This window comes from Cygnus olor, chromosome 3, assembly GCF_009769625.2.
Source record: "Cygnus olor isolate bCygOlo1 chromosome 3, bCygOlo1.pri.v2, whole genome shotgun sequence".
Taxonomy (NCBI): Eukaryota; Metazoa; Chordata; class Aves; order Anseriformes; family Anatidae; genus Cygnus; species Cygnus olor.
The window spans coordinates 77,146,969-77,172,808 of NC_049171.1; the positions used below are offsets into that span (position 1 = coordinate 77,146,969).

The 25,840-nt window shown below is 41.6% G+C and overlaps 2 protein-coding genes across 2 annotated transcripts; one reads left to right on the plus strand and one right to left on the minus strand.

Annotated features, from left to right (window-relative positions):
- Positions 1–149: 149 nt before the first annotated feature.
- On the minus strand, positions 150–20,307 carry GNPAT (glyceronephosphate O-acyltransferase). Its single transcript, XM_040554413.1, has 16 exons — positions 20,218–20,307; positions 17,590–17,778; positions 16,062–16,238; positions 14,510–14,639; positions 11,947–12,074; positions 11,422–11,497; positions 10,680–10,831; positions 10,459–10,589; positions 9,565–9,788; positions 6,987–7,232; positions 5,937–6,016; positions 3,438–3,578; positions 2,372–2,471; positions 2,184–2,277; positions 949–1,010; positions 150–641 (listed from the first exon to the last, which is right to left on the minus strand). The coding sequence occupies exons 1-16, from the start codon at positions 20,272–20,274 to the stop codon at positions 598–600; spliced, it is 2,031 nt and encodes a 676-aa protein (XP_040410347.1). The 5' UTR covers positions 20,275–20,307; the 3' UTR covers positions 150–597.
- A 97-nt stretch (positions 20,308–20,404) lies between these two features.
- Positions 20,405–25,786, plus strand: C3H1orf131 (chromosome 3 C1orf131 homolog). The gene is made up of 7 exons (XM_040554416.1): positions 20,405–20,606; positions 20,712–21,016; positions 21,796–21,846; positions 22,959–23,054; positions 23,680–23,766; positions 24,759–24,814; positions 25,460–25,786. The coding sequence occupies exons 1-7, from the start codon at positions 20,462–20,464 to the stop codon at positions 25,587–25,589; spliced, it is 870 nt and encodes a 289-aa protein (XP_040410350.1). The 5' UTR covers positions 20,405–20,461; the 3' UTR covers positions 25,590–25,786.
- The last annotated feature ends 54 nt before the right edge of the window (positions 25,787–25,840 follow it).

Consider the following 25,840-nt stretch of genomic DNA (forward strand, 5'->3'; position numbering starts at 1 on the left):
TCAGCGCCGGGAGCCCCAACGGCCGCCTTCGGAAAGGGAACGGCCGTGGGGCGGCCGAAACGCCGCCACCGTGCTTAAACGCACAGCGCCGGCCAGGAGTTTTTTATTCGTGGGCCTCGTCCCGCACACAGGCAGCCGGCAACGCGTTTGTCTGAACGCTCGTTTTTAATGTTCAGCCTTCAGTTCCCCCGTTACAGCTTCACTCCAGGGAAACATTTGAGACCGACCACGTTGCTCGTTACGAGTCTAAAAAAATGTATTTAAGTAGCCGTTACTGTGCGCTTCTCTTTAAATAGGTATCCAAAAAAAAAAAAAAAAGAGGTTTAATCCATTTTAAAAAGCAAACCACAGGTGAGTATACAAATACAACTCTAACCACCGGAGGCAGCAGTCTCTAAGCAGTTAGGGAAAGTACCCCAGGTGAAGACCACCCTTCCACAGCCTTGGCACCCGCTCCTGCCTCGCAGGTTGGCACGCTGACAACGCCCAGACAGACGGACAAGACGTGAACTTGGTCTGCTGCCGTCCCCGTTCCGCTTCGGCGGTGGTCTGTGCCCCCAGCAGGTACTTACGTCCAGTCACAGCATCAAAAACCACTTAGAGTCTTGCAGCCACGGGCTTCTGTACAGGTATCCTGGCATCTGACAAAAAGAAGAAGAAAAAGTAATCACTTACTTGCAGCTACTCCATTAAAGTTCCTTTTGATTTACTTTTTTTTGGTCATTGAGTTGCACAGTATTTCAAAAAAAAAAAGGGAGAGAGATTCAAAGCTGCAGTCAGTTACACAGGAAGAAGTACTGTAAAAATATCATTAGTATTTTTATGCAGATAATTCTGAGGAACTATTAGGAAAAAACAGTAGGTCTAACATGTATGTTCGTTGTCCAAACTCATTTGTAACTTGAAAAGTTCTCTTCAAATGAACTAGAGACCGCTCACGACACTTACCAAACACGTCCAGGATTTTATTAACAGCCTCTTGATTTACATTGTAAGTGAATCCATTGGACCTACAGTTAAAACAAATAACTTCAATGGATATCTCTTATTTCAGTCATTTCTACACAAGTAATCTGAATTAAACATTTTCATAATGTCATCATATTCTTCATCCTACCAGCATACTTACCAATTTTTAGGTCACAGCAGACCTTTAAACAAATTGTACTCCAGGATTGTTAGGGTTTATCTTTCCTCCCGTTTACACTCCCTGAGTCTGTCTTCCCTTGGTTTTTATTGGGGATAACCGCAAGAAGAGAATATTTGTTTTCAATTGTACAATTTTCAAGACTGTATCTCTGAAACTGAATCAAACCTTCAGCTGATCTCAAAATCTGCTGCACTTGATTTATTCCATTTACTTGGAAAGGGGAATTTAGCCACAGACATTTATGTAGCACAATGACATAGCAGGGGGACATACAACAACAGCACTTTGTGTGCTTTCCAAGAGCAATACAAACCTTAACCAGTTCATTTCCTGAACAGACACATAAGAAAATAGCTCAGGGCCATCAGCTGCCAACACTGTTCTGTGAAACACTCAAGACAATGTGGGGACGTGTAGCAGGGTCTTCTATGGTTATACTTTTAAATATAAAAAATACCACCTCAACACAAATTAATCTGTTAACATGAAATATATGTGACCATGTTTCTGTATAACTATAGCTGTCGTTTAATCTTAGGCCTGGGAACTGTGTTAAATAACTTTAACGTCTAAGCTTTCATTTGAATTGATTTGAGATGTCAGTGCCGAAACACACGAAAAAGTATTACTGTTCCTGATAATTGCTTACATTGCCTGATGAGGCTTATTATAACACACAGAATAAGCAGGGCTGTTCTATTTGCTTATCAAAGCCCTGCTAAAGGTTTTGAAAACCAAAAGGTTTAGAAAAGGGAGTCAGAAGAAGCCCACCAGCGAGTTATTAAATTCTGCTGCTGGGTCCCGCGGGGGTGTTTTCACTCTGAGGGCTGCCATTCTGTTTCCACAATGCATACAGAAAGGAACTACCTGGGTCTTCACCACAACTCAGGTAAATCCAATCAGCCTTCAGTTGACTGATGTTCAGGGCATCGGGTGTCTGCTGTACTACTTAATGCTAATAGCTCAGTCGTTAAGAACTTCCAGTAAGACCGCACATTGTCTTTTTATATACCAAAAAGCCTGTGTTACTTACATTTTCTTCTTCTTCACTGCACCCAGTTGCACGAGAGCTGCTAAGGCGTTTTTCTGCATGTCAGAAGACAACGCTTCATAACACTGTGTGTTCCCTACAGAGAAAGCAGAGAAAACAATCAAAAATGTTACCACTGTCCATTAACAGGTTAAGTTTGTAAAATCATATTGCATGACAGCTGTACGCACCCTTTTCAAGAAGCTGAAAAACAAAGTTGCGGACTCCAGGTACAAATTGCTTCTCCGTAAAGGCTTCTTTTGTTTCCTTTGATAGGTATCTGAAAATTAACTAACATTTAAAAAAAAAAAAAACAAACATCAGCACTTATTTCCTTGTGATTGTCAATTTGTTATTAGTTACAAACAAACATGTCCCCATAAGGAGGTAATGTTATTACACTTTGAAAAGTTAGGAGAGGAACTCAAAAAGTATCAGTAGGTAGCACATCTGAAAATTTTATTACTCTTTAGCATGCATGAGAATCTTAATATTAAAAGAAGATTCAGCATTCATTACTGCAATGGTTACCTTAGACATCAATTTAACATTTCTGTTCTTGCAATCAAACCCAGTATAGTTTTATTAAAGCATTATCTGTTTTACAGATAGGAATATAATCAGGCAAATCAGTACAGACCAGCTTAAGTCGTACACCAGATCATTAGCAGTTCCCTCATCTACCAGGTTCAAACATCTACATTCCCACCAATGTTATGCTGACATATCAGAGATTTTAGCCTCCTATTTTTGTACAGGTTACGTATTACAGGATTGTAAGTGTGTTTAGCCATATTACAACCTTTTGGAAAAAATAAAAAGAATTTACAGAGAAACCAATGGAATTAACGATTCTAAAAAAAAAAAAAAAACCACAACCCTACCAGATATGAGATACAAACTCATTTCTGCATGTGGCAGGACAGCCCACAAAATGAATTAAGCAAGAGTTCCTCTACGAAAGAGCAACGGAGCCTGCCAGCAGCATACTCCCTGTGAAACTTGTAAACCCACAATAGCTCGTCACGTTACAAAGCAGCTTACTGCTTTAGTCACTTTGAAAAGTCCGAGCCAAAAGTTGAAATCAGGTTCCTGGAGGGAAGGTGATGTTAAGATACCTGTTACTGCTATTTCTCAACTCTTCCATTCCCCAGCCGTGGAAACGGTCACTATTTGTACTGCAGAACTATCACTACTCTACTACTTTTTGTATAAAACACAGGATAAAAAAGATAATTTTTTTGGCAAACAGCATACCTGATAACCTTCCACAAAAGGTCTGAACATAGCTGACAAGAAAGATACTATAACACTTCCTTTGTCAGTGGGGTAGATTTCCTGTTGAGTTGTTTGAATCGCATCACATTTTGTGAGTAGAAAACATCCTTCCTCAAAATCCTGGGAGAGAGAACCACAACTGAAATGTTAACCTCTACAGCAAGTGCGGAGACCTTTTCCCACAAAACCAACCAACCAACCAACCACAAAAAAACAAGCCAAAACAAAACCACAGTAACAAAAAACAGAGCATGACACTTCTACCATTTCTCACTTTCGTTCTCTGGAGACATGAACCAAAATTTTCCTGTATACCAGAAATACCCTTCTAAAAAAGCACTGGGAACATGATCTTAAACAGAGCAAATCTGGAAGCGCAACAGGCCTAGGACCTTAGGAAGAGGCTGTGGTTGCTATTGCAACAGCCAGCTTGTATTCCCCTGGATTTTGTCAGAATACGGACAAGTTGTCTATTTTAGGGACTTTTTGTTTGTTTTGTTTGTTTGGTGATGGTGGCAGATTTTTTTTAATTTTTTTTATTTTTTTATTTTTTTTTTTAAGTCAGGGCTTGCTTTTATCTCACACACACTGTTAGTGATAAGTGATAACATAGTTCACTGACTTGCTGTCTACAAAAAAAAAGCAACACAATGGCCAAAAGTTACAGACTATGGAAATGTCAGTGACAAAACTATTTTCCTTGCATTACCAGAGGAGAAGAGGGGAGAGGGAACGGACATGATAGACATGTGGATGACTAGAGGGGTGGCTTGCTGAGATTTTAAGAATATTCAGGATTTGTGACTATATTATGAAAGTTATCTTCTTTTTTTTTTTTAAATGCAGGAAAGATCACAAATATCGCTATCAGATATTTAGCCTTAACATTTGATAAAAATCATATTTAATCTGTTTTAATCCCAAATAAAAACTGCGCCTGCACCAGTTTGTATTGGGTATGATGTCAAACCAATTTTCACTAATAAATTTGTGCTCACCTGCATTTCAGGCTGGCTGGACCAGAGCCAGGTCCAACCCTGCAGGATGCGTACAAACTGATGAGGCAAGTCCTGCAGGGAGCAAAGTACTGCCTGCAGTTTTCACATCTTTTCTGTGTCCAGCTGTTTTCAGAGAGCGTGCAGACACACTGAGTGCTGTAATAAGGCTGCACGCATGAACAATACCAGCTTTGTCTCAGTAATGCTGATATGGGAAGGCGGGTGGAATGAGGGGAAGCTGCTTTCAAGCAATAGAACCCAAGCTTCCCTAAGACTCTGCTAGGGGCACTGTTGTGCAATTAGGAAGGCTCTCGCTTCAGAAACCTTCACAGGCTGTACCTTCTTAGCTCTGTAAGATTTCATCTGCAGAGGTTTAAATCAGGTTTTACTATAAGTACTTCCTTCCTAGTGCTCATAGTGTAATATCTGGATCTACATGAGACACTGTAAATGCCAGTAATAAAAATCTAAAAGGCCTCAAAGCCGTCAACACTACATATTAGAAAAAAGTTTACATATGCACTGTAATATTCAGATTTCAAGGTATAAGAGGAACACTAGCTGCTATATAAATGCTACAGAGGTATCGATACGGCCATGCTGCACATCCGAGGAGAGGTGGTACAGAGATGTGCTTTAACACACACAGCACTGGGTGTTGGCACAGTGCTCCGGCAGCCCCACCATCACAGACCACACGTATAGTGCTACACAAAGCAGCCCATCACAGCTGCACTAGAAGCACTATAATCAACCAGAAGACAATAAGGACTTAAATTTAGAACTGCATACTCTATTTGTCAAAGATAACAAGGACATACAATGGTTGATCATGAATTGGTATAGAACCCATAGTTTAACTTTTTGAAAGAGCAGCAGTGCCCCCTCTGCTACAGAGTCTGCAAGAGCTTTAAGGAAAAATGACCCTGCTATAACCTCAGCGAAAACTCTTCTGCTTCTGTGCTGACAGAACATACCTACTCTGTGAAAGAATCCAATTAGACCTATGTTAACACTTTCTTCTTCACAGCCTAACGTCTCTTTCATAACTGCAGAGGAACAGGACAGTATTTACACTTCGTTAATAAAAAAAAAAAAAAAAAAAAGACTGCTCTACTCATTTTTATATCCATTCTAGAAGATTGGTAGTTTTACACAAAAAAGCCAAACTTCTGCTACAGCTCACTTTAATAGTTCAGAACTAGGAAGTTTCAGGCCTTTTTTTTTTTTTTTTAACACACTGGAGGAATTAAAAAAAAGATTGCATATGCAACCTTGTGGATTCACACAATGTTTTGCAACTAACCTAATGACTACCTCCACTCTGACCCTCTTTTAAGTTCTCCCTCCCACTTACAGATCAAGCTGATATCTCTGTAGGTATTTATCACAAGGCATTTGTTAAGCAGAGCTCCAAAATCAGATGCTGTGCTGACTGTGCTATGGACGATCAGCATTTTTGTATAAAGGATGTTTTTACCTTCAATGAAATACCAGGAAAGAAGATGAACTCATCAGAGAACACATCTCTCAAGATGCTGAAGCAGCTGTAGACTTCCTCTGAAAAAAAATATTGTAAAGTATTGTTGTTTTAAAAAACTTAATTTAAAAGGACGCCATTGAAAAGCCATTTATTCCTTATTTTAGGGAGAATATTTACTCTCTATTATTATTCCTGAGAGAGAATATCTACCCCAAATAAAATTTGAACTTGACATTAAAACCACGAGTACAGATACAACAGAAATCACCACAGTGAAACAGGAAGTACTCGATTCAGATTTTACCAAAAGAAAGAACGGGGGACTGTAGCTTCTAAGAACATGCATTAAATACCATATAATGAGATGCTGCACAAAACCAAGGCATATATTTTGAAATTTTACTTAATAAGTATTGGAAAGCACTGAAACACTTCAGGAACAGCACTGAGAAGAGAAAAAAGGCTGAGAACTGGCTGCACTGTATGTGAATGTGAGCCGCGGGTAACTTGTAACCTAAAAAGCAGGTCTGCTAAATGCCAACAAAACAAGAAACTTAATGGTTGTAGGTTATTTTACATTGTCATGAAATGAAGCCTTGCTAGAGAGGCAGGAGACACTTCCAAGCATAGTTTTATTTAACAGCTGAAATACAAGAGGTGATTTTTGCCACTTTGGGGGCCATTTTACCCTCTGGCAGTTTCATAATGTATACTGCAAGGGAAGCAACCCAAGCACTCCCAAATACATTTTTCTAAACTCAACTACTTCTGGACTGCAGAACAATGTAAATAAGAACTGGAATCATCTCATGTCTGCTGTCTCACCAGAATATGCCTCCCTTCAAAGGTATCAAGGGGTAAACAAAAACGGCAAAAAAAAAAAGTCCCCTCCCAACACACCCACTTTATGTCACAGGACCTTATTCAGAATTCTGGCACAACGTTGTCAAGTAGCCCCCACTGTCAATCACAGGAACCTCCTGCTCCTCTCACAGAGGACATGAGAGGGAACGAAGCCACTGGGCTCCCCGAGCTACCCAAACGTACCTTTCCTGAAGCTGCGCGTCATTTGCAAGGCAAGTGCCACCAGAGAGGGACGCACGAAGACATTCAGCAACTGGTTTCTGTAGGTACCACACATGAGGATGGCCAGAGCTCGCTTAAAGACAATTTCCCCTGCAGCTCCATCTTCCTCTCCTTTGTCATTGAGGACCACGTGGCCATTGACGAGGCGAGCAATGTTGGAATGCAGGGCGAGGGCAGACATAACTGCTTTTTTGGCACAAAGATTATCTAGCAAGAAAATGCAAGATTCAGGAAAATGCAAAAGAGAATATGTCTCTGTTGATACTGTCTAAAGTATGCTAGTATTTCGTTAAGCTTTATTTTTAGGACCAATTATTACATCAAATATTCAGTTAGAAAAATGTTCTCAGCCCAGGCATTGTATGCAATGGAGAGAACAAATTTCAGACATTTCTGTCATTACAGCACTTTAAATTCTTCCACTTGCTAACAATAACAAGTAAATCCTTTGTCTCTGGAACAAAGATTCTGCGCCTCCAAATAAAAGAGGCTAGAACTACTTGATGGAAACAGTCATCATTAAGGAAACACTTTGGCTTAGGAATTTCTGACACTGTAATTTTTGAATCAGATGCACAAGTTTTTTTCCTCAACTCTCATAAACAAGGAACTCCTCATCATAATTAAGTTTAAGAAAATTCTAACAGAGGGGTCATTGCATAATATACCTGCTCAAAAAGGAAATAGCTTGCACTTAAACCCAAGTATACTCTTGTTTCATTAAAGTCCTTTTAAAAAGTCTAAAGCAAGGAACTGGGTGGGTTATGGGTTTGTTATTTTCTATAAAGAAGAAAGTCCTTCAAAGAACTTTAGGCAGATAAAGAACAGCACCTCAAGTCTTGAAATACAGTCATCTTTTTTAGAATATCTTAGGCTTTAAACACTACCAAAATTCCCTGCATTGTGAACTCTTTAGCAAGCAAGGAAAGAAGCAATAAAAACTGTTAACTGAACATGAAAATACCATTTACATGATCAGAGCAATACACGCATATCAAATCACTGCAGACTTTGACTGGAAAACAAAAATACATTTTCCCCCTTACGCTGGCTTTCACATAGAACCTCCTTGCACCTTATTTGCTCCTTCAGCCTACTGCATTCCAGCTTTGCCAACATTTTCACGTTTCTCAGTTTAATAAGAAGCGTCAGCGAGTCATTTTTCAGTTCCTGTTTTTAATATAAAATTTCTAATACCTAAGCAAATGTTCTGCCTGTAACAACCAAGCAGCACGGTAGCAGGAGGAACAGCTAGCTGTTTGGAGATAGAAGAACGGACAGGATGCATGTAGCTGCTGACATGATGATGCCTCCAAACTAACCTTTAAAATTATTTATTCTTTCAAATAATTGACAATTCAAAACAAACAAACAACAAACCCTGTTTCTATGCAAATGACAGCTAGTGCAGGGTCAATGCACTCAAACAAAATCTGTTCAGTTATTGCCTCTCTCTCTATACCTTGCCTATTTTCCATTCTCTGACTACAACTCTACTAAAGCAGAAGTTTATTCATTGTTACTAAGAAAAAATAAATAAGCAAACCCAAATGCAGTATGTTCTTCAGTTTACTGTGCAGTAAGATTCTAAATGATGTTTAAACACCATGAAGTTTTTCCTTTCACAGTCTGGCAGGAGCAGACTGCGTCTGCATTTACTACAGTGAAGATACCTGAAAGGAGAAGCGGTATTTTTCCAGAAATGAGAGTTCTGTTATAACTGTGGCCTGCTCATATTTCTCTGTTGCAATACTGAGAGTGATCCTTGATTATACACATGACTACAAAAGCAAAGATCCATAGTTTAAATATACCTACAGTGAAAAGGTATTTGCACCACACACTACTTTTCTTTGCCCACTTATCCACTTATGTCCTGAGGCTCCAAAACAAATTACCTGTGTCACCTTGGCTCAAAGAGAGATGCTTAAAACAATTGTTCAGAAGACGAAGAAGAATCAACCTTTCCACACAAATATATTTTTATGTATGTGTGTGTATAATATAAAAACACAGAAGCCACTACCTCAAAAGTCATCACTGCATCCCCAAAAGGATGAAGTCAAATTCCAAAATAAATAGTCAAAGTATAGTTTTGGTTTTATTTATTTCACACATTTGTTTAGGCTACTTCTTTATCACAGTACCAACTCACAGCCAATATCAAGCAACAAATGTAGCATTTTACTGAGGTACTGTTGCAAACTGGGTAATTAATTGCCTAGGACTTAAGACAGCCTTCAGAAAGACATTATAAGCAGTCTATAATTTCTCCCTCATTCCATGCTTCAGGAAATAACAGTAAAATACCTGTCCTGCCTCAACCTAACTGTTTTTCAGAGTAGCATCTTCTACAGCCCTAAGGCAAAACCCCTTCTATTTTAGCATCATTTTTGGCATATCCTAAAATCCATTTATGACTCAGCACCCACGAAAACAATCTGTAACGTTGTCACTATACACTGCTTCCACAGAAAAATAATTTATCTTTCATAAACAAACAAAAAAAAGAAATAGAAATAACACTTTATGTGCATACCAGGCCATTCAATGAAACCTCCAAAAGTCTGTGTTAAGCCTTTCAGCCACAGGGTCTTTTCTATTAGAAGTTCAAAATCCATAGCTGGCAAATTCTGGAGCAGGACAGCAGCAACTAGCACCCACGGGCTCAAAACCATGTTTTCGATTTGCAGGAGCTCCATTTTATATGCCACATCACTGACAAATTCTTGGATATCCTCAGATGGTTTTTGTGGAAGATGTCTGAAAAGAACCATGCAGCTCAAGGTTAAAAAGCTCCAAAATAGGGAAGAGGGTGATTTATATTCCAGATTTCTTCTGTATTGCTCCCAGATCCCTAACTACTTTACAGCACCGAACACCTGGAGGGTAATTCTACCTATGCACTATGTTGTACAAAGAAAAATGTGAGGAAATTCACAAAAATATTTGAAACAGAACTCTGTATTGATGCTATACACTTGCTATTCTCAAAAACATTCAAAAGTGTTGTAACTTTATATAACAAATTGCAAACCCACCCAATCCAGCCATAGCTGCAGCTTCTTGGTACACAATCACATAACTGTTTGCAGTAATAAAGCAAGAAGGTAAAGAAAGTAGATTTTTTAAGTAACAAAACCACTGAATTCTCAGAAAACAAAGCGTTGCCTGACTGATACATCATCATAAACTTTTAAAACGGCATGTTCTCAACCTAGAACAAAGCAATGGAAGTAACAACCTGTTTCAGAAACAGCCAGTCACAAGCATGATAACTCTGAGCACAGACAAAACTTCTTCAGTGGTCAAATGGACAGGAGAGGAGAAAAATCAAAACCAAAGTAAAAAAAATAACTTCTTAATTATTTTTACATTGGTGAGGACTAAACAAATGTTTTTCCTGTGCATAAACCACAGAAAGATGTAATACCTGGGAACCAAGTTATATGGGCATAGATTGATTCTCCCAGAAGCCAACGTTCTAAGTGACACCGGCTGGCCTACGTAGATGTGTATGGTACCAAAATTGTCACTGAGGATCCTTCTGGCCTTTAACAACCCCTACAAAAATGGGAGGAGCAAAAATAAAATTTTAGTGCTGCAGGGTGTATATACATCCACCTATTTTCTGTTCTTAAGGAATTTACACACAGATGTAGATTCTTTGGGCTTTGGGACTCCTAGGAGCTCATATGCATAGAGAGATTCTTCTAATATCCTCTCATAGCTGATGCTGATGGGAACAAGGTACGTGTCGAAGACTTCACGTTTAAAAAATGGTTCCATCACAATACTGAGAAGACCTGCAAATTGGATTAAAAAAAAAAAAGTGAAACGCTTGTCTTTTTCAAGAAGGGAAAAGCAGCTGCAAGATATCTTTTTCAAAGTTAAATAATTTTTAGAAGCTGTGAATAGGTGAACATTATGTTTGTTCTCTCTTTCACTAAGCAGAAGCAGAAGACACTGTCCAAGCTTTAAAACAGAAGGTAAATGTAAGCAATGCACGTGGACAGCTGTTTGTGCTCTTTTCAATAGCACTTATCTGCACTTGCACATCATCATCTTTCTAAAGATTCCCCATGTCTTTTACAAACAGTTAGCTTAAAATACTTCTGTGCAGGTAAGGGGAAGCTTATTTTCCAGAAAGGAAAGAGGGAAGAGTTATGCAATTATATACACAATGGGAGAGAAAGCAGCAGAGTGCAAGAGGCATGTATTGCCCTTCTTTATTTAGCCTTGGAAATCAAACTATAGCGTTTTCTACTACTCGGACAGACTTAACCAATTTCCCACCACTTCAACATCCCTTCCTATCTGAAGGACTTTGGAGAAACATAACCACTAAGGAAAACATTATTAATCATAAAAAGTTCCAAGTTTTCAACAAACCTACCAAACTTTGGAGTCAGAGTCTTGGCAGTGCGGCTTCTTGTCCCTTCAAGAAAAAACTCAATTGGGGCATAACCATTCTACAAAAGTAAAACAAAAAAAAAGCTTGTCAGAAACATTGAAATATTTCATCTTTACCGCCCACAAACAATTTCAAGTACTTAAAATGTAAGCAGTTTTTTTTAATGGAAGCCATGCATCTCTAACTTCAGTCATTTCAAAGCCTGTATTCATCTATTGTATTTGCCACAACATATAGCTAAATTAAAAAAAATATTTTGTCTGTTATGAGATATGGGCACATGAGCCAAAGCAACTGAAGGTGAACAATTTGTTTATCGCCCACTGATGAACTGCAGGAAGAGACAGCAAACATGCTCTTCACCTACATGAATTCTGAGGTAAAATCCGTTTCCTCAGATCACAGTGAAGACTTTCAATCTCCTGCCTACATCACGCACATTAACATGAATCACTGCAATACAGTATTTCTTAAGCATACACTTTGAGAGTTCAGTAATTTACTTACCCTTAACATAGTTTTTACGTATTCAGCAAAAACTGCCCAGTAGAGCCTGTTCCCACCGAAGGAACGCCGCATGAAAAAGGCACCTGCCCTTCGCAGCAGCTCACCAACTATTTTCATTCCTAGGAAATCTGAAAAACAACCCAACAAAAAACAAGACCACAAACACAAAACTTATTGATTAATAACTTTCAGCAGAATCAAACACTTTATGTAATAAAGTGATTCAATTACCAGGATAAAGGAGATCTCTTTCAAGGATTCTGTTGTAAATACTTGGAAGATGTGATTGTCATGCTATAATATGCTTTCAGTGTTTTATATTTTATTTTTGGAAAGAGCATTCACTTAGAGCAATTTGTTTCAATAATTTAGACGTCCAGATTTCAGCCATAATGAAGACTATATATATATATATTTATATATATTTTTTTTTTTTAAGTACATTGACTCACTCATCTTCAGTTACCACTGAATGTATCCCAGAAGACACAGAAATTAACCCTGGAAATTAACTAACCAATTATGTTACTTTATACCATTTGAGAGCCTGACTCATCAATTTAGGAATGGTAGACTAAATCAGCTAAAATTTTTGGTAATTTTCTAGTTTCAAGCAATCACGACCAGCGTTTAACTTGTCAAAACTAGGAAACACTTAAATTTATTCATGAGGTATTTAAAATGAGTCTACAAAGCAGCTGGCCATTTGCTGCTTCCGCCTTCTTGCAACCTCAATCGATGAAACATTTGAGAATGGAGATTCACTCACTATATAAAATAGATAAAAGGAAATTGGCTACAGGACCCTGGGTGGCAACAGCAGCAAATCCCCACAGATCTAGGCGTATGCTACCTGAAACCAAACGACAACTAACAAAGCAGAGGCACTTATTCCTCAATCAGAAGACTCAGCACAAGTACCACCTTGAGTTAGTTTGTGTACCACATCCTGTGAACATCTAACAACACATTGTACACGACTACAATCAGAGAACTGTATTTTCACCCGAGGAACTTAAAATAATACACATATGCAATTTTTTTTTTTTAGTACTAGTATCTGTAGCTACTACTTTGAGGCTCCAAACTTAATAGTGGGTCTAATCCAAAAGTTAACAAAGCACTACACCAATACCTACGTCAGCACGTGAGCAGTTTCAGAATAATGTGTGGCAGGTAAGTAGCTGCAGCACCTTGATAAAGGCAGCTATGAGACATCAAATTCCGAATTCACCAGAAGCTAACCTGCATCACACAGAAGGCAAGATACCCCTACTTCACAGATCAGCAGAACCTTATCTTCACTATTCTCCCAGCCTCCACTGATTTTTTATTGGTATTCTCAATCTCCCAATTGGAAAAGACAGTAACAATCTAGCCTGCACCCTTGAAAAATTCCCATCTGGTCCAATCTATATTAGAGCATCAGAAGAACATTAGGTGAAATTTTTCAAAAAATGGCATAAATCATCCCTGCCCCGATTTTTTTTTTTATGGGAGGAAACGTAAGCATAATACGGACCTGAAAAAAATACCCACAAATTCTCACCATTACAGGTGCTTACTTAATAAAACAATTCCAAAATCTGTGACACCTTTTCTGTGAGAGGCTCAAAACAAAGTTCCTGATATGAAACACCATCTACTGAAAACGGAAAGCAGTTTAGGTTGATGGGAGCATTTTCACATATTTTTCCATTGAAAACAATGCAAAATTTGTTCATCTGACAAAAATGACATGGGGTAGGAGCATCTTATCTGTTTATTCCAGGCTCATTCATTCCCCAGTCTTTAAAAGAGATGATCCAGTAAACTAGAAGAGAGTACTAGGTTCCCAGATCTTTGCTAGCTTGCCTGCTTAGAAGATCTGCCTGCTTAGAAGACTTGGTTGACACTCCTGACTTCCAAGATCAGGCTTCTTGGTTAAAGGCTGCCATAGAGACAGGAGTTTCAAAAAGCACATTGACTGAGAAGATACTGACTGTTAGTTTTCAATAACCGTTTCCCACAAATAAAACCAGCTTCATCTGCTTTAGAACTATGTTCGTCAGAGGGCAAACTGTCCAGATTTTGAAGTTCTGTTTCTCAGCCAGCTCTGCTCTCAGCACTTCGCATAATGAAGTTCTGCCAATGCTTTCAAGGGAGGCAGTCACACCACCAACTGGCAAAAGGTGATTGGCACTTCATATCTGGCTACTATGATTGTGCTTAAAACTGTATCAGGTATTGCAAAACCTTCTGTGTACACAGGAGCTCATGGCCAAGTTTTTGCTTGTTTCTGGGCGAGGAAAGTAATATCAAAGTCTGCTTCAAACACCTATCTTTGCCCAGCCTTGGGTCTGCAGGTGAGGTGCTTCTGGTTGAACTTGCTATGAAAAAATTCACTTTTGATGGCACTCAACACAGAGGAGAGGCGCGTACACTGCAAACATCTAACCCAAGCGGGTTTTAACAAAATGTACTTGGAACAGAAGTTAAACACAAGTATTTATAGCAGCAGATACCAGACCAATTGCTACCAGTACTCTGAATCCTGAAAACACCGCTAAAACAACATACTTGCCTATTCCTGCAGCAATGACAGGCAAAGCCAAGTCATACGTGTATAGCAAGTAAGACAGCATCAAAAAGTCTACGTAGCTTCGGTGACTGGGCAGCAGTACAACTGGGTGCTCTTGAATGGCATGCTGCAGCTGAAAAAAGAAAACCAGAACAAACAATATTGCTCCAGTATTTGTGGAACAACTGTTGGAATTTGCAAATACAGACCTTCACGTGGCTTCAGACAAACAGAAGCTGATTTGTTGATGAGGGTGGTTTCTCTGTTCACATACTTTATATCTTTTTCAGCATGGAGTCATAGGAAATTTGGAGCAGTAGTTTCCAGAATAGCAACCTGTGATTCGTAGGCACCACAGGACTCGAAAGACAGGGCCACCTCATTACATGATGGCACAATCCAAATCCCTTTTGATGGGAATGGGAAGCCCAGTAGGGGCTGTAAGGGTTGACATTGTTAAGTCTTGCAGGGCATGGACTGTACCCTCCTCCAGAGGGGTGACAACCTGCAATGAAACAGGGCACAACAAATCCCCACCGGACTGGGGCAAACTTAAGACATCTTACAGTGGTACACAGTGTTTCATGGATCTTAGCTGTATGAAGGTTTTGCAGAACTGCCAACCCACTCAGCCACATAAAATTAGGCAATAAAAAACTTACTCTAACTTTTTTTTTTTTTTTTTTTAATATTCTTGGCCACATACCATTCTTTCCCTCCAGAAACAGTTCCAGCATTTCTATTTATCTACTGCCCAGGTAGCTATCATCACGTTCCACCCCACATGGAAATTGCTTCCAGGATGTACTGTATTAATTGCCATTTTAAAAGGCAAACCAAGCTAAAAGAAAAGAGGTCAAAGTATTCTCGAAACAAAACTGTTGAATAAAGGTTTCTCATCTCTTACATCTCATAAATCACTTGATCAAAATTAGTCATACAGAGAACTTTTTTTTTTTAATTAGGAATTCAGATCCCTGAAGAGCTGGCAAAACAATTACAGAAGTGAAAAAAAGCAACAAGAGAAAGAGAATGACAGTCACACGTGTCTTCTTTTGACAACTACTTACCTTTAATGCCCTCTTGAAAAAAAATGCAAACACAAATAACGTGAACAGTTCACTTTTGCAAGATCACAATTACTCTTATCCTACTAAAAAGGTTTAAGCAAATTCCTTCTAAGCATCAAAATACATGGCACAAGCAATATATATATATATATTTAAATCTTACAGATCGTATATTCCTCATTGCCAAATGTATCCCAAGTGAAGGCCTGTATAATCTCTGCAAAAGCTGCAAGATGCTTTACGCAAAACATCTCCTTACCACAGGAAACATTTGGAAGCGTACAAAAAACGATGCTGACTGTTTGCCTCAAAAACTTAAACGTCATCTGTCTTTTCTCCTCTTTATTTAGAAAAGCTGCAATAAACACAAGTGCAGTCTTTTTTTTTTTTTTTGTATTTTTTACTGGAAGTGAAGATGGGAGTCTTTGCCTAAGCAACCAGCATGAAAATATTATACCTTTTTATTTTTCCCCAACAGTACTCACTCTCTGCATTCCTTCTTCATTCACACAAACTCTCTGGAAAAGCTGTTTAAATATTTTGCTCAGAGTAAAGGCAAAAAATCTGACAGCTCCTAATTGCATACTGTGACCCATCTCATCCAGGATTTCTGTGGCTTCTTCTTGAATAATATCAGGTGATTCTCCCATCTCTTTTGCTAACTAAAGAAAAAACAAACAAAAGAGCAGTCAGATGCGATTCCCTTCTCCTTGCCCGTGCACACTGCTCAATGTGCCACAATAATTATGCCAACACTAATGCAATAGCCAGCAAGATTTTATTTTATGGGATAGGCATACATCTAATCTCACAGAATCTGTTTGTTGTTAACCAGAAAGCAAAAGCCAAGTTAAAGCTGTTCAAAATCAATGGTGAGCTTAGCTGTCAACAGGGAGTAGGGAGCAACATTTTTCCCCCCCTAAACACACCATCTGAATATTTTAGCCTGTAGCATCTTCAGAGGAGGTTCAGTTCTAAGAATATTTCATAGATTACTGGTCTAAGAAGGCTGCGTGCAATTTTCTTTATCGAGTAAAATGAAACTTATGTTTGCAGAGATATTTAAGTAAATCTCTGAAGTGCATTTGGACTGGATTTTCAGACTTGGCTGAAGAACATCAGCCCTATCAAGCTTGATTTTCTTTGTGATGTATTACTGTAGCAATCTCCAGCTGAAATGCATACAAAGCGCTGTCTCTACCAGCTTTGCATATCAATGTTCTTTTTTTCTGTTCTTACACACGTTCCCTTTTGAAGTTTCTTAAAACGGACTTAAATAATGGTCATCTATTTATATAGGAGGAGAGATTTATATTCTCTCCTAAATATAGAAATATTTAGCTGAAAATTTTTTTTTTTTTCTCTGTTATGTAATGAGGAACATGCCTTTTACAGAACATGGAGTAGGAAGAAAGAGGAAGAGTGACAGGGGAAAAAGCTTCCCAAACAGCACAGCTCAGTTTAGAGGCCAGCAATACTTTCAGTAGTTTCTAGTCCAAAGCTGAGAACTAGATTGCAATGGCAGGACTAACTCCCTTTAACCACTGGACACTTGTCTGAAAAATTTCTATCAAAATATAACTCTCATTTTAGGGAATGTGTCAATGACTAATTCATAAATACATCACTAGCCTATAAAATTGCTACAAAACATCCTCAAAGTACAAAAACATCTACTAAGCAGAATCTTTCACAAACCTGCTCTGCATCAAGGACAGTGGAGGAGGAAAAAAAAGAAGTCAAGCACATTGGTTAAGTTGAATGTAAAGTGTCATATACAGAAAATAAAAACACTACAACACAACAGCTTTAGTGGCAACTCTGTGGTAAACCAGTATTTGTTCTTCCTGCCAGAAGAGCGTGCCTCCCTAGTTACTGATTTATTTGAGTGCTTTCCAAACTACAGCTCTGGTGTTTGACAAGACCAGCAGTAACTTTTATTTTTTCCCGTCGCCACAAAAAATTCGGCTCTGTTCAATCTACTTTGTCTTACAGCTCAGTGTTCAGGCTCACCTGCTTGATAACATACTGAACTTGCTCTGACTGCAGAACAGCAGTTTTAATAGCATTTGGCTTGCAAGGTGAAAGTCCTTTGTAGATCACAGGAGTATAACATTTCATTGCATATCTCAAGTCACTGGACAATCGCCTTTCCTCCAAGATATCTTCAAACTCATCCCTTTTCTTTGACGTGAGCTCTTTCTGCTGGGAACATACCAATAAAGAATGAGACACCGTCTCGAGCGATTCAGTGATCTGCTTGACTACAGCAGTAAAATATTAGCGTGCAAATTTTTTGCAATGTGTTTTTTTTTGTTAACCTTTCTATAACGTCTCCATTCAACGCTCTGAGTGCATGAACAAATATTACCTGCTTGGAACAATGCTGCAATTAGAAACTAAAACCAAAAGAAAGCAAAGACAAAAGAAACAACCATCTCCCTCTGCAAAGGTCCCCAAATCACCATATGCCACATTACTTAATTCTGTCCAACAGGAAGAGGCTGAGGAAACACCTAAGCTTTAAAGCTAAAATGCCTTGCCTCCAGCCTCCTCGTGCTTAAGAGGTATTAACTGAAACAGCTTTGATCCCTACTCTTGCAGCTGCATGAATGCAATAACACGCATGACATTATAAAAACACAACCATCAACACCAGAAATAATCCCTTCTGCTTTAAGTTGCGTCTGGGACCTTGGTGCTGGCTTTCACCAGCCTTGGACATAAGGTACAGAAAACACAGCCGGGTAGGAACAGAACCAAAAAACTATTACCAGCCACACGAAGACCAAAAACGCAACATGGTGCGCACAGAGTTATAAAGAGAGTGCAGTCCCTGAGTGACCAGCATCACTAGTAAGCAGCAAAGCTAGCAGTGCATCCAGAGCTAGTTGAGGATCTATCCCGCTGTAGAAATCTCAGTGACAAAACTCTTCTCCTTGAGTCAGTAGGCATCCCCTGTGCTGGAGAGAGATCTCTCCTATTATCTCCTCTAACAGCACAGATCATATGAATGACCCCTTAGTCTTTAAATCATATTCCTCCAAACTTCAGAACAGCAGCAACAGTTCATCAGACAAGCAAGGCTCAGTGCAACACAAAGGAAACAGTTATGATTAAGCACATTTATTAGAAGAAGATGCTAAGATAAAAATACTCATGTCTTCCTCTTCAGCACAACTTGCAGCACAGGCACCCCTTCCACTCATTTTGTCTTCTCTCATATACAACCTGTGCAGAATCAGTCTGAAAGCGAAGGAGAGAACACATTGCTTCACGGGCTGTCAGAGCGACCTTCTCTGGCCTCAAGACGAAAGCCTGGTCAGCAAACGCACAGGAGAACACCAGGAACAGAGAAGCAAAATGCCCAGCAGCATCAGCCAGGTTTTCAGCCTCGGGAGAGGGAGTCAGCTTTCACTGCTGGTTGACCACAGCCACATCAGCAGCATTATCAAAAGCAGCTGACATTTAAAGCGAAAACAGAGCAAACACTTAGCTCCTGTCCATTCATTAGCACAAGATAACTGTGGAAGTTTAGTATTACAGTTTTCAATCTGTCTTCTTCCATACTTTTCACCTGGCTGATATTTTGCAAGAGCCATGTAAGCCACAAACTGACAAGGAGACTGGAAATAGTTTGTATTAGTCACCGGTTGCCTTGATACCTTATATCAACCCTCCTGATTAAAAATAAAACAGTAAAAAAAAAAAAAAAACACTTATGCCTTTTAATAGTGAAAAAGATAGCTCAAAATAGCCTCAGCAAACAGTGGTCGGCTCTAAGCATGCACCTGCTTAAATCAGTACGTGACAGGACATTACCCAGAAAAACTAAGCAACATTTCTTGGAATCACCAAAGTTTAAATCCTACAACGTGCAACCCCATGCAAAAGAACACAAGAAACAACAAAAAAGGAGGAAATCCAGCACTCAGCCCCGGTATCATTAGCCACATCAGGAGCCGCTGCACTGCTACAGCCGTTCCACAACGCGTCCACGGTGAGTGAGGCTTCACAAAGGCCACGGCCAAAGGAAAAGTCACCTCCCTGCCACTCGTCTCCATTTCACATTTCTAGATTTGACCTGCCACGGATTTCTTCCCGCAGCAATAGTTATTTTCGTGTCCTGGCCTGACATAGCACTGAGGGAGCCAACGGCTGAAGAAGAGCATCGCTCCTTTCGTGCTCCACAGCCAAGGTGCTGCGGGGGCTTCCAGCGCAGGCCGGGAGAGAGCTCCTTGAGAGAAACCACAACCGGGAACCTCCAGTCGGAGAACCCAGTGGGGCAGGTGGCTACGGGGGCACTGGCAGTGACAGAAACGAAGCGGTGGGAGCCTGGAACACCTCCGCTTTCCCTATGCCTTCAAAACAATAAAATGGGAGCATTCACGATGCACCGGTGTGGCACCTGGGGACACAGAAGCGAAGCTCGGGGATCTCTGCAGACACCAGGACTCGCCCCCCTCTCTCCAGCCCCCTCGCCCCGATCCCAGCAGGGACAGGAGCCCGAAGGGGCGCCCTGCCCCCGCAGCCAGCCCCAAAGCCCCCCCCGCACCGCCGGGGGCCGTCACTGCGCTTCAGAGTGAGCACGGCCGGGTTAGGGGAGGGGGCGAGGCGGGCAGCCCCCCGCGGGCAGCCTACCGAGTACATGGGCGTCCCTCGCCGCGCCCGCCCGGGCACCGCCGCCGCCGCCGCCATGGTGCCAGGAGCGCCGCCGCCGCGCCTCGCCGCGCCCCGTTCGCCCGCCCTACCCCGCCGCTGCGGCTGCGGCCCCCATGGCCCCCCGGTGCCCCGGTCCCGGCCCCGGTCCCTGCCCCGGCCCCGGTCCCGGCCCGGCTGCCCGCAGCGCTGGGGCGGGCGCAGGGGAGGGCGGAGGAGCCGCGCCATGGGCGGCGCCATCTTAGGGCTGACGGCAGCCGCTCGGGACCAAGCGGCGCCTCCGCCCGCCCCACCGCGGAAGGCAGAGGCCATGGGGGCGAGGGAGCCCTGCCGGCGGCTGGAGGCGGTGCTCGGAGCCCTCTACGACCTGGGTGGGTGAGCGGGGTGCGGCCGGGGGCTCCCCGAAATAAGGGATGGGGGGGGGGGGCGTTCACTCGGGAGCGGAGTGACGGCTGACCGGGGGCTCCGCCGCGCAGGTGAGGAGCCCGGCAATGGGGGCGAGGAGGAGGCGGCGGAGGAGGAGAGCCAGGAGCCGGTGGCGGCAGGAGGAGGAGGAGGAGGAGGAGGAGGAGGAAGAAGAAGAAGAGAGGCGGGGGGGCAGCGGGGCGCCCGCGGCTTCTTCGTGGGGCTGCGGGACGAGCTCCGCGCCGCCGGCCCCCCGCCGCCCCCCGCCCCGCCGCTACAGCCCGTGGAGGTGGTGGTGTTCCGCGGGAGGAAGAGGAGGGTGAAGGTGAAAGAGGAGGAGGAGAAGGGGCGGCCGGGCCCCGGCAGCGGCCCACAGGTAGGCCCAGGGCAGGGATCTTGAAGCACGGATTTATTTCTTTCTTATTTTTCTGTTTTTTTTTTTTTTTTTTTTTTTTTTTCTTTTTTATACCTGGGCACTCGGGAGCTGCCCCAGGACCACCTCGGGGAGAAGGCCCAGCTCCTGCTGGGTTCAGGCATGGGACACACGTGGCTTTAGACTTTAAAAAGTAGGAGAAACAAAGTTGGCTTCTCGTTAGATCCTCAGAGCTATCGCTGTGTGCTTTGTGTGAGCCGAAGCATCTCGGAAAGGCTCAGTACCAAAAGTGGCTGCTTCTCCTGCCCCAAAGGGTGGAAAGGCCCGGAGCCCATGGGCCACCGAGTGCCAGTCTCGCTTTGAACAAGTGTGCTCTTTAAACGACGTTGAGATGGTTTTAATGGGACCTACCTTTTGTAGATACTGCTTCCTCTGGACGTGTTTCTCTTTGCGTTAATGGCTTAAAGTTCATGGCTTAGCACTTTTGGTATGAGTTTTGAAATGAAAGTGTGCATGATGCATAGCTCACATGCAATTGTGCAAATTGTGCAAGGCTGTTTCAGTAAGACCCTACAATATCTACACGTTAAAAATACCATTAAGACTTGTCTTTTAATAAATCAAGGTAGTAAAGCCAGAAAAAGATACCGCTACCACCCAATTTAGCATTTCACTGCTTTCCAAAGAACTATCACAATCAGCTTTTAAATATAATTTAAGTATAATTTTTAAATATAATTTTACTTATTATATTCAATGGAAATGTTTTATTTTGCTTATAGACCAAAGCAGTGGCTGAAAAGAAAAACAAGCAAGAATTTAACTTCGAAAAAGTAAGTCACCAGGATCTATCTAATCTCAGCACTTTATTGTGCAGGAGTGTGTATTTACATGCTTGGGAAAGGTACAGTGGGACCAAGGAGAAGCACTGCTAGAAAAAGGTATCTTTTCATGTTACTTCGGCCGTGAGCTGTGCTGGAGGAGGAGTATGCTGGCTGTTGTGGACAGCTCTGTATGGAGAGAGGCATGTTACAACTCTGTGTCCTTTCTTTCTGATTTGTCACCGATAATTTGAGGAGGTGCACTGTATGTCAGTGGTGTGAAACTATGTGAGTACCCATAATGTGTAGCATACACTGTTTTAGGCACGTGGTGTTAAATTTGCATTTCTAATCCCATATGGAATGGGAGGAAAAAAAGCAGATTGGCTTCCATTTTTGAAATAACAGATGACTTTTTTCCGTTTGTCTTTTTGTGCTAACCTGTTCTATAAGTGTAACCAGCACTGGCCTTCTTAGCTACATATTTTTTTGCAGATTTGTGCAAGTTGTTTTGTATGCCCAATCTCTGCCTAGGGTCGTGCTGTGATCCAGCAAGACCTTCCAGTGGAGATTCTGTGTGGAGTGCTGTACTGGTGGAAACACTGGCGCTTCAACTACTACCTCTATAAAGGTTATGAATTCCATCCTGGTTTTGCCAGGGAGTTCTGGTGTAGTGTCAACTGTGTACGTATATTTATGTAGTTGAACCACTGCACCATATGCCCATCTGTGTTTCTCACTGGTCAAAAGCTCTGCAGCCAAGGAATGGGAGCGCTCTGCAATTGCTGGGTGCTGTGGGTAGCATGTTTTATTGCTCAGGTTTGTACAGCACGACATGATTCACTTTTATACAAAGTAGGTCCTTCCCATGTGTCCAGTTTTGTGTGAAATGAGAATCAAATACTGACCCTCTGTTAGTCCTTACTGTCCAGACATTAGATAGACAGCGGTTAACTGTTCTGCAGTATAATTCAAAACTCAGTTAGTATTATTTTATAGCGTGCCGAGTTCAGGTTTTAGCCAGGGTTTCTCTGGGAGTGTGACTTTGTTGTGGTCTGTCAAGTATTATTTTACAACGGGTCAGACAACTACAAAACGCTTGCAATATTTTTATGATGTTCTAGGCTCGCTTGGAAGTGCACAGGTTTGGGATCATGGGCTATGAGAAACAAGAGCAACGTTTATGGGAACGGGAACGGGCTATCATGCTGGGAGCCAAGGTAATTCTTGCTTGTTTGTGCTCGGAGGTGACCCAGCTCTTACAATGCAGGAAGGTGATAAACACTGTGGGGTTTTGGCACTACTTTAAAACACCAGATTCCCTCCCATGCCCCTTCTCCCACCTCATGCTTACTTTATGTTTTCTGTTCAGTCTTGTCTATTTTCTATAGACATTTGGAAAATTAGTATGCTTGTGTTATCAGAGATGTTTAGGTGAAATAGGACTGATTGGGATGAAAAACACCACTTACTAATTTTTAATCAGACTATTCAAAACTAAGTGGCTGGAGGGGGAACTACTTCTTCTGAAGCTTTTTAAAGCTTCTCTCTCCCAATGACTTAACATTTTTTTCTAGGTCTTTGGGAGTGGGGAAGGGACTATAGTTTTTTTCAGGCTTGGTGTTATTGTGGAAACTCTGTAGGTCTGCTACATAACATAAACATCCCTCTCTCCCAAGAAACTACCTTATCTACCTTAAGTCATTTCCTCTTATCCAAAATGGAATAAACCATGTCTTCATTCTTCCCCACCACCTGAAAAATTATTTCCATGCAAATGTGAATATTTTTTTTGAACCTATTTGAAAATTTCATTGGTGGTATCATTCCCAATCTTTTCTGCAGCCCCCCAAAAAGGAACACATCAACTACAAGACATATCAAGAGAAAATGAAAGAGAAAAAAGCAGCGAAGGAGGATGATAAGGGAAAGGTTTGTGTGAAATTTTGTCTTTAACAATTCAGCATGTAAGAGCTAGCCCAAGAGCCTGACAGATAATGCCTCAGGCACAGGAGGAGTGCTTGGGCTTGACACCTGCTGCTCCCCATGGAGTGAGTTCCTGACTCCAGCAGGACTCACCTCGTCAGTCAAAGCTGGTTGTGGGCAGTATGAAAGGCACAGAATTTGTCCTGTGCTACGGTGGGCTTCAGTGCCCCAACTTTGGAGGCTGGTAGACTGATGACATGAAATCAGCAGCTATTTATTTTTTCACGCCTCTCAAGAGAAAAAATGTTGCCTCCAAATAGTGTTGGTTGCATATTGAATAACCACAGAAAGCCAGATCTTCAGCTGGTTTTGTATCAGCACAGTTCCATCTAGGATCTTGCTCACTATTTAAAGCAAGGGTGAGGTTTCTGTTGCATCCATCCCCTAGCATGGCCTGTCTGGCCCCAAGCCTGTTCCCTGCCTCTGCTGTAGGTGGGAGCAGGCTGCAGGGCAGGTTTCTGCTCCACCAGCCTGTCTCCTGCCACCTTCTTTTCCAGGGGACCTACTTCTCCTCCTCTGTCACGTGGCTTAAAGCACAACCCAGTGCATGGCCAAACGCAGGCGAGCCCTGTTGTGTGACAGGTACGCTCAGGCAGGCAGCTAGGTGTCTTTGCCTGCTAGCAAGTAGATCTTTTGACCAAAAGATCTATCACATACCCAAAAGGCAGGTCTCCCCTCGTGTAGCTGGATCTGCACCTCCTCACGTGGCAGGGGCAGCGTTTTGGCCATGAGAGGGCTGTGCCTTCCACAAGGTGACGGAAGGGCTGTGGGCATGGTGTGGTGCCTCCGGATGCGTTGCATCACTTGTCCTGTCAGGAGGTCTCCCAACCTGTTTTAACGCATTGCGCTCTGTGAAACAAAAAACTGTGTGCTGTTTGTGCAGAGGGTTGTTTAGCCGAGATGCTCGGTTCCTTTGCCATTAAAATATGTATCTTTAGACACAGGAACACAAAGGAGATTCTCTGAAGAAGAAGAAGAAAGACCTGAAGGAGAGGTGAGACAGTTTTAAGACTGGTTAATTTATTTTGTATAGCTTTCCCAGTGTATTGCCCATGTCTAACTATGCACAGTCTTATACCACAAGTCACGCGCAAATTTCTCAAACTGCAGAACTCTTTGTTGCAAAGTGATGACCTGTGTCTAGCAGCTCCAGAGGCTTTAGGTATGCAGCTTAACTGAAAACGTGTCAGTACTGCTCTAGCATGTTTAAGACTGCAGCTGGAGGTGGGATGGTTGGGAATCCCTGTGTGGGGACCTACGATATGCCACTGAGACCATTTGCACTGAGAAATAATGTTTGCAAAACACAAGCTACAACGTAGAGAGGCTTGGAAGGTAAAGTGACATCCTTAATTATAGTGCAGCAGGCTCACTGGCATGTGAAACTCTTTATCTCCTTTGTCTATCTGAAAGTCTTTGTGGTTTTAAACTCTTGTTTTAATGTAGTTCATTTTGTAATGTGCTACAAGTTTGGATGACGAATGGTAATAAACGTTCTGGGGTTGTTACACGCTATGATTTGGTATTCCATAATACCAACCCTGACTGCATAAATAAGTGATGTTTTTCACCAAATTGAGCATTTTCATGAGTTTCTGCTGTTTCTCTTGATACATTTCTTCCCCCCCTCGTATTTCAGGAAGGCCAAAAGGAAGAAATCAGTGCCTAGCATTTGGCCTGCAGGACAAGTCGGAAAATTCAGAGATGGGACTTTGATTCTACAAAGTGGTGACATAAAGAAAATTAAATCATCTAAAGTTATCAAATGAACTTATGATACAGAAGGAAATGGACAAAAGCCATAAGACAGAATTCACACTGCCACCAAAACATAGCTCCTTGCCCTGTCACCGTGTTGTAATTCTTGTACCTTATTTTTTGTTGCAGGTTCTTCTATCTTCCATTTGTTCTTCAGGGGAATATGAGAATTTACCATTTTGTAAATAAAAGTAAGACTTTTTAATAATTAAGAAGGTTGCACAGGCTATTTTTATTAATCAGTATGTGCTAAAGAAAGCAT